We start from the raw sequence: 8,607 nt of genomic DNA on the forward strand, positions 1-8,607 counted from the left end.
TTCCGATAAAAAGTTGTAATAAATAGGTATGCAGGTTGGATTCAGTGGTCATGGATTCAGCCAGGTCAGTAGGATTATTTACCCGGAAAAACATGCGTAAAACCGTGCAGAAATTTAGCAGGGCTCTTAAAACGCTCTGGCTGTGTCTGACCCATCCCATCGTGTGATGCATGTGTAAGGCTGCGCGGGGCTCTCCCACACCCTGATTTCATTGGCACTCCAGCTTGTAGCATGAAACATGTATTAACCCTTAATAATTTATTAACTCTAGACACGGTTTATAAATGTACAATTCCTTTAAAATGCCAACTGGTTCTTCCTTCCAGTACATATCAGCTGACGGACTGTTCTCTTGGGTTTGTCCCTCTGACGTTTTCCCTCCTATTTCCCCTTAAAACTCTGGCTGACCGGGGGATTATTCCATTTTGGTATCATTTTGCCTGTCTTACTCATTAACACAGTAATTAATAGGACAGGTCCTTGTCACCTGTTGCTGGTAAACTTCACTATTCTGAAACTTTTTTCAATAAATGGATAATAAAGTACGCCGCTCATACCATTTCAGAGTAAAATGGTGCCTTTACATTATAAAATTCACCATTCTACATATAAAATGGGTGCTGTAAGGACTTTACTGCTTCTCTGTGTGTTCTCTAAGAAGTGTTGGCTCTGCCTGTCTGCTCTGTGGATATTTGTATTTGCATCTCTGAGACTTGAGTTAGTTTTGATTATATTCTGTGTAGCTACTACTGTAAAAAGTCAAGACAACAATCCCACTGGGTTTGGGTTGTGTGTTTTTTCTCTCCAGTTACTATAAAGCGATCCAGTGTCTTTTCTAACGTAACAGCATTGCGAGCAGGGGTTACTCGTGCCATAACCTCTAAGCACGTGTGGTTTTTGTTCCGCAGTCGCGGGAGCACGGGCAGGGAGAAGAATGACAAACCTCTCCCACCTTCCCTCTCCCGTCCCAACACCTTCCTTCGGGGCAGCAGCAGTAAAGAGCTGCTGCTCGACAATCAGGCACAAGAGGAGCAGCGGAGGGAGATGCTGGAGACGGTGAAGCAGTTAACAGGCGGCATGGAGATGGACAGAAGCAGCACAGAGGCAGAGAGGAACAAAGCCAAGGAATCTGGTAAGCGGCTCTTCCGTGCTCGGGGAATCTCGCTATTCAGTGTGAAAAGGCATAAGGGAAAAAATCTACCAGAAAAAGTGACCGATTTCTGTGCAGCGGTGTGAATATTTGGCCCGCAGTGACGCATCGTCAAGCTGCGATAGCTGTGATCGGTCTCCCAAAGGTTTGTAACGCAGCTGATTCCTACAGGCCTCGGCGTCATCTCCTCTCACCAGCTCCTCCTTAGGATTCAGCAGAGTTGAAAGGCTGGAGATACCAGCAAAACACCACTGCACCGCGTTGTCTTGCCTGCTCATATCCCATCACTGTTGCTGCTGGTTTCCAGGTTAGAAGTCTCGAAAATCAGTGTCAGTACTGCAGAAATGCTTCTTCAGTGCTGAGTAAGGCCATATCAACCCTTTCCAAACATTTCCCAGGGCCAGAGCAGTGCTTTGGGTCTGGGACGGACCACGCATAGTATCTTTCTAGCACTGCGTTGTTGCCAGCCCTCGTTCCAAGCAGGTCTCGGTGCAGTGTGGCGTTAGCACCCACTGGGGTGGCTTGTCACCTTGTCAGTGCTGCAGCTCCCACTTTTTGCTCCTGCCAGCTTGAGGTGATTTGTTAGTGAGAAAATATTGAGGACGCTTAGAGCGATGTTCCCTGTGGACAGGACCTTTGCGATAAGTACCGTGGTTTGCTCCTTTCCTGGGAAACATCTAGAAACTGCTACAGTGAGGAATACATCTTGACTGCCACGACACAGCACGCGCTCGCCTTGAAGCTTTGGGACTTTGGGAAGAACTTCATGGGGAACAAGGTTTTGGGGATGTGATCGGGAGATTGCTTTGGGTTGTTGCCCATTGCAGTCAGCGTGTTTTAAATTTGCGGCATGCTGGTAACAGCTCAAAGTTGAATTATTTAACATTGATAGAGTGCTTTGAAGGTGTTGCATCCTGTCTCACTGCCAACTGTGTTTCTACAAAAAGGCTGATAAATATTGGGAGTTCATCCAGAGGAAAATGTAGCCAAGAAAGAAGTGCCCTGTGCCTGATGATGGGACAGGGAACACACCTGCTCCAGTGACTTCTGTTTTCAGAGTGTTGTCTCTGAAAATGATGCTGATCTTCCTCTTGTAAATGTGCTCTTTTTTTTTTTTTTTCTTATATTTCTACCAGCCAAGCCAGAAGCTCCCCCAGCTCCAGTGCAAGAAAAGCCTTCACTATCAGAAGAGGAAATAGAGAGGAAATGCAAATCTATTATTGATGAGTTCTTGCATATTAATGATTTTAAGGTAAGCAAAATGAAAACCTCGCTTACTCAAGTCCCACAAACCTTTCCGCTGTGTTTTCTCTCCAGGAACAGTGTCTTTGTAGGCACCCAGCTCACACAGAAGTAACAGAAACGGTGGGCCCTGTCAAAATTCAGGCAGCAGTAGCTCCATGAGCATTTTTAGGACAGTTTTCTCCCAAACTTGTTTTCTGCCCTGCTAGTAACAGGAAAAATAGCCCAGTTTGTGAGTTTTAAGTGGCAAGATGTATGTGTATCTTGTCATGAATCACTGAGCAGGTCCCTAATAACAGCAATTTTGGAAGCAGAAAAGCTAGTGGGAAAATCAACAGAGATTTTTATTCCGTTATCAAAGCATGTGCTGTTCTGATCTGGAGGCAGGTAAAGCCATACTAAATATTGAACAAACCACTCCAGAGTATTCTTAATAAACACTGAAAATTACTGAGCAGCTGTCATCACTTCCTAGTTAAAGGTTGAAATTTTGTTTCCCTTGTAAATGGATTTTTAGTGTGTCCAGGGAGTTTGCAAAAAGTGTTACACTTGCTGCAAAGCCAATTGGTTTGATCTTTTGCTCAAATAAATTTTAAAAACCTGCCAAGTTTGAAATGGGAGCACTAGGGAGTTCCTAGTTTGCCACCCTAAAAGCAGAGTAGCTGCTTGCACTTCAGAGGGCTTCCAATTAAAATCGGAAAGAGGAATATTCTCAATTCCAATGATGGATTGTTTTGGGCTCCCATCTAGTTATCAGGAAAAATTATTAAATCCTGGTTTGGCAGGAAAAAAAAGAAAAAAAAGATACACTTTTGAGTCGCAATGTCCCCCAGCTTGCTGGCCTGGCAGATCTCAGCAGGAGGAGTCGGGGACGGCGGGGCTGGTTAACAAAGGAGTCTCCGGTCCTTTTTCTTTTTTGCGATAGACTTCAAAGTCTAACCCCAGGATGTCTGGGGCTAAGGGGCTGCTTCAGTCTCTGCTTGCAAATACAGTGACATATTTTTATGGCTGGATGAAAATGAGAGTTGAATTGTAGTAGACAAGTGCACCAAAGTACATCAGATTGAGGCAGCTTGTTCGCATTTGGGGGTTACTTGATAATTGTAAATTCTCAGTGCTCTTCAAACGCAGCTTCTGACAAATTCAGCTTAAACTCACATTAATAAGGCCATATATGAGTGTGTTAATGTAGTATATGGCAGAGGAATAGCCATTTCTCATGAGTTTAGTCTTCAGTATTTAACCTGACTGTAAATTAAACTGCTGAGCTGTATGCCGGTGTCTAGTGACAGCAGGACCGACCGGCAGCGTGTTCACCTGTCTGTCCTGGAGACACCAGGACCCATCCGGCGGAAGAGCTCTGACCTGAGCCCGTGGTCTGGGACTGCCAGGCTTCTGACCTGCAGAAAAAAAGCTGTTCGGGGGCTGCCAAGTTCTTGATAACTAAAGGCATAACCTAAGACAAAGAGCAAATGCCGTTAGTCAGGAAGCCTGTTGAGATCTGTTGGGCTGAACCTAGAAGGCCAGTGACAGATCTTTGCTGATGACAGTGGAGATTTTTGAAGTGTGACATTGAGTGCTTCTCTGAAAGTCTCTATTTAAGAGTGTTTTATTTGCTTAGCTTACAAAATGTACATGCCAGAAAGCAGAAGCTTTATAAAGAGGAAATTTTCCTCCAAACGCTACCCACCTATGTTCTGCTTCTTTATATGGTGTGGGTTTGTAACACAGGCGCTTCTGTGCCAGATCAGATCAGCAATGAATCCAACCTGATGTCCTCTTTTTGTCTTGGCTTGATACTCAACAAAAAAAATAGGTATTTTGGTGGCATCCAGAAAACAATTTCTATACTTTCACTGAGCAGCTGAACTGTACCCTGGAGCGTGATAGTGTATCTTAAAAATTCTGTCGCCTGTATGGTATAAATTCTCATTATTATTATTCGATTGCCATCTCAGTGGTGATTTGTAATGAGGTTCCACAGCCTAGTTCAGCACCTTTGCCTGGCAGCCTCACTAAATACTCATTTCCAAAAAAATCCAAGGCTAGCAGTCTCTTGATCTGCCATCAAAAAAATCCCCATCCCGTGTACCAGGTGCTAAGCTGTGCACCCTGAACTACCTTATACTAGAAAATATTCTTCTGTGCCCTTTTTCAGTGTTTTCAGTTCAGGCAAATGATCCCGTGTGTCATTTGAACAGGAAGCAATGCAGTGCGTGGAGGAGCTGAGCGCCCAGAATCTGCTGCCTGTTTTTGTGCGAGTGGGAGTGGAGTCGACGCTCGAGAGGAGTCAGATCACCAGGGATCACATGGGCCAGTTATTACATCAGTTGGTGCAGTCGGGAAAGATGAGCAAGCAGGATTTCTTCAAGGGGTTTGTATTCTGCACGTAGAAACAGATACTTTTCTTCAGCATTCGTGGCAAATGAAATCTGTGTTGGAGAGGAATGATTTCCCACATTGCTTTGGTATCCTGCCTTCTCCACGCATCCGTTTCGAAGCAGTATATTGTAAATATACTAATTACTATTGAAGTAATATTGTATTACATAATTACTAATAATTACTAATGAAGTAATATTGTAAATGTATTTTTAAGTATTTCAGATGCTTTGATGAATGTAAATATTTTTGTATTTATGTAAGTATTTATTTCTAAGCAAACATGTAGGTGTATATTTGATTGTGTGAGTTTAGATTTATGTTTTCTGGTGTATTTGTCAATGTTTGCCTTTTGGCAAATCATTGAATACGACTAAAAAAGGAGGGAGACGACAAAAATCTTCACGTGACATTAATCCGTAGCCTGAAGTCCTGTGCATCCACAGAACCGCAGCCACTCTCCTGCTGGTAAAAGAGGCTTCACCCATACGATGTAGTTTCTCGGGACAAGTCAACTTTAAGGAGTAGACGTGTCCTCGAGGGGCTGAGAAGGAGAATACGCCCCAGATGTGGTATCAGAAGGGTTAGACCTTCCTAGAGACTGGAGTTTTGGCTGCTGGCTCATTCCAGGTCTCTGGGTTTTGTGTTCCCAGCTTGGATTTGAACTGGAGTCCAGTTGTAAAAGGATCCGTGTTCCCAGGGAGATCCCTGGCACCACTCAGTCTTAGAGCAAGATGATTAAAACAGGGATAACAACAAAAGCAGCCAGCGAACGGGCAGACGGAATAATGCTTTCAGATACTGAGTTTCTGGGTAGTTAGTCCTGCCTTGCTGCTTTTATTTGAATCACGTCTCATCATGGTACTGCTGACCGCTCCAGTGGTGACCTCCCTGCACTCGTGTCTGGTGGTGAATTTCATCGTGATGCAATCCAGTGGCTCACTGGAAAAGTTTAGGCAGCCTGACTTCAAAAACCGTATGGAACAGCAATAAAAAATACCTGTCTCCAGGGAGTAATGCCTGTCTGTGTCCATGCAGTCGCTGATGGTCAAAACAATGCGTTTGAAGTGACACATTTCCATAATGGATTGTGATTAAAGCCGTTCTTGTGTTTCCTGGAGTGTGGATAAGTGGTTGTGATGCCAAATAAGTAGGACCTTGATGAAATAGTGGGACGTGTGGTCTGAATGTGGCATAAACAAAATGAAACGGCTCCTGAAGATGATGAAAGGACAAGTGATGTTCAGCGGGCACATGAGAACAACACCAAGAACCACTACACTTACGCACACAAGACAAATTACCGTGTAATTAGGGGTTATGGAATGAGTACTGGTCACAGCACAAGTCTGGAGAGATACGCAGCAGGAAACCAATTTCTGGCAGAAATGCTTGGACAAACCTAGGTTGCACTAGTAGAAGAGGACGTAAAGAACAAAGCAAAGGAGATGGTTTCTGGGTTTGAAGCACAAGAGAAAATGTGCATTTATAGTCACTAAACTGGATTTTCAAGCTTTTCAGGGAGAAGTGAATCACGATGAAAACTGGCAGGAGAAACCAAAAAATTACCATCTTGTACCAGGCATGGGAGGTGAAGCCACCTGCAAGGCTGTTATCGGAAAGAAGTTTTGAGCGATTCTGGAAAATGTATCCAGAGTTGGGGAGTGATTTTGTAATTCATCCTGCCACGCTTTCTGTTCTGGATGGAAGCCTCCCTCTGGTGTACTGAACATTTTTCTTGTGGTGGTTTACATACTTACAGACATTTTGCTGATTACATTTGGACTTCATTATTATTAATCCCCCTGCTGTAAATGTTTGGATATTTTTAGGAAAGCACCATTTATTAGATGTTTTGTGTTCGTAGACAAAAATGCTTTTTACTTTTACAGGTTTTACTAGTTGACAAACTATTCGTAACTGGCATATAAGAACTATCGTAAATGGAGCTTTCCTGGATCTATCTCTGGTTTTACAGAAGGCGATGCCTTTTCCACCTACCCTCCATGTTACCACATAGATATGTTGCGACATACCCATTCACTCCTGGCAGTTTTAAAGCTCTGAAAGCACAAGATGGCAATAGTCGTTTTTTTGTTACCTTTGTGATTCTCTTTTTCTCTCCTCTTTTCTGTCTTTTCTTCTGTAACAAAGGATTTTTAAAGTGCAGATTTGCTTTGCAGGAAAAGTCTCAAATTGAATTTATTTAATGCTTGACATTTTTCCTCCTTCTTTTAAAGTTTTTCAGATACCTTGGAGATGGCGGACGATATGGCCATAGATATACCCCATATTTGGTTGTACCTAGCTGAGTTGGTGACCCCCATGTTAAAAGAAGGAGGAATCTCTATGAGAGAACTTATACAGTAAGCAATGCTGTTCTTTTCCAGTGTCGGTCGAGCTGAGCTGTCTGCCTGGCTATGGTATTTTCACAGCATGGTTCCCATCAGTAGATAAAAGACAAGTAGTGTTAGAGGCTCAGCTTCTTGTACGAGTCGATAAAAGGCTTGCTGCTCATCGTTCGGGACTCGCACCAGACTGAAAGCTGTGGTGGGAGGGGAACTTGCTGCTCTGTAGTCACCACTCAGGGGTGAAAGTTTTATCCGTAAATCTACTTCAATCCTGTTTGTTTCAGTTGAGCTTAAAAAATACCCGTGTTGTGCAGTTGGAGTCATTTGAGCGCACACTGAGGCTCTGAGAATTGGACTTGAGGAGAGCAAGGTACTGCGCAGGAGGCTTTATGTCTCGGAGTGTAGTAACTGCCACCCGGGCATTGCCTTAAACGGGCACAAAACCTTGCCTGCAAGATGGGAAACTGCTTCCAGGACCGGAGTTTCTGTATTTTGTACATGTCCTTATATATTTGGGGATTAACTAGAAGCCAATTGAATGGTTCCCTTTTCCTGTAAGTAGTGTATTAAGACAATAATAACCTTTTCCCCAAAAAAGGGTCCTGCTACCCAAATGCAGCATCCCACAAAAACGAGTGGTTTTGATGTTATATAAAAATGAAGTCTTTGTAATTAGCCCTGTTGTGGCAAGTGCACTGCATCACCAACGTCTGTTTTATCGGCAGTTCTAGCTAGACCAAATCCTTTATCCCTGGCAGAGGTAAAGGTGATTTCCTGCATCAGTTTGATCACTACCCCTTGCCTTGCATTCCAAATTCAAATTACAAGGAAAAATACCCGTTTTTCTTTCATTCTAGAGAATTTAGCAAACCTTTGCTTCCTGTGGGAAGAGCCGGCGTCTTGCTTGCTGAAATCTTGCACCTTCTATGCAAACAAATGGTAAGTGTCCAGGCGTACCATTCGTAGATAGGAGCTGGATGCCGCGAGTACATGTCTATGCATGAAGCCTGCACGTTTCCCACATGAAGATATTTAGGGATGGGCCAGCCAGTCCAGATAACCTAGGAAACCTGCCTTTTTCATCCCCAATTTCAAACCAAGACATACGAGGTTCCAAAAAGTTAACTTTTTTTTTTCTCATCACTTTTCCCTTTTGCAGGTACCTTTGCACCTGGCTTCTTCCAGAAGCTAGAGTGCTGAAATACTGCAAGAGGGACATTCTCAAGGTATTTCTGGGCTGACCAGAAGCAACAAGTGCCGGAAATCTTGCGAGAGAGCTGTTCTTGCAGACCGGAGAGGTTCTGAGGGTTGAGATAAGCTGCAGGTGGCCTCCCAGACTTCTGGGTGCTTATCCAAAACAAACCTGCCAACTCTTAAGATTCACCCATCACTAGGGGTAGTGACACCTTTTCACCCTGTAACTTCTAGAGCCTTCTTACACATTTCACAGTTGTGTGTCCAAACAGTTTGGTGGTTTCCCTA

At 43.7% G+C, this 8,607-nt stretch overlaps 1 protein-coding gene across 1 annotated transcript in view; it reads left to right on the top strand.

The window, feature by feature from the left end:
• Positions 1–8,607, top strand: part of LOC104621668 (eukaryotic translation initiation factor 4 gamma 3-like) — a 34,100-nt gene that overhangs the window by 18,103 nt on the left and 7,390 nt on the right. The window contains 5 exon segments of the mRNA XM_010288210.1: positions 909–1,132; positions 2,287–2,402; positions 4,594–4,766; positions 7,015–7,140; positions 7,983–8,064. Of these exon segments, the coding sequence (XP_010286512.1) occupies positions 909–1,132; positions 2,287–2,402; positions 4,594–4,766; positions 7,015–7,140; positions 7,983–8,064 (721 nt within the window).

The sequence above is a fragment of the Phaethon lepturus genome, unplaced genomic scaffold (genome assembly GCF_000687285.1).
Source record: "Phaethon lepturus isolate BGI_N335 unplaced genomic scaffold, ASM68728v1 scaffold22655, whole genome shotgun sequence".
NCBI lineage: Eukaryota > Metazoa > Chordata > Aves > Phaethontiformes > Phaethontidae > Phaethon > Phaethon lepturus.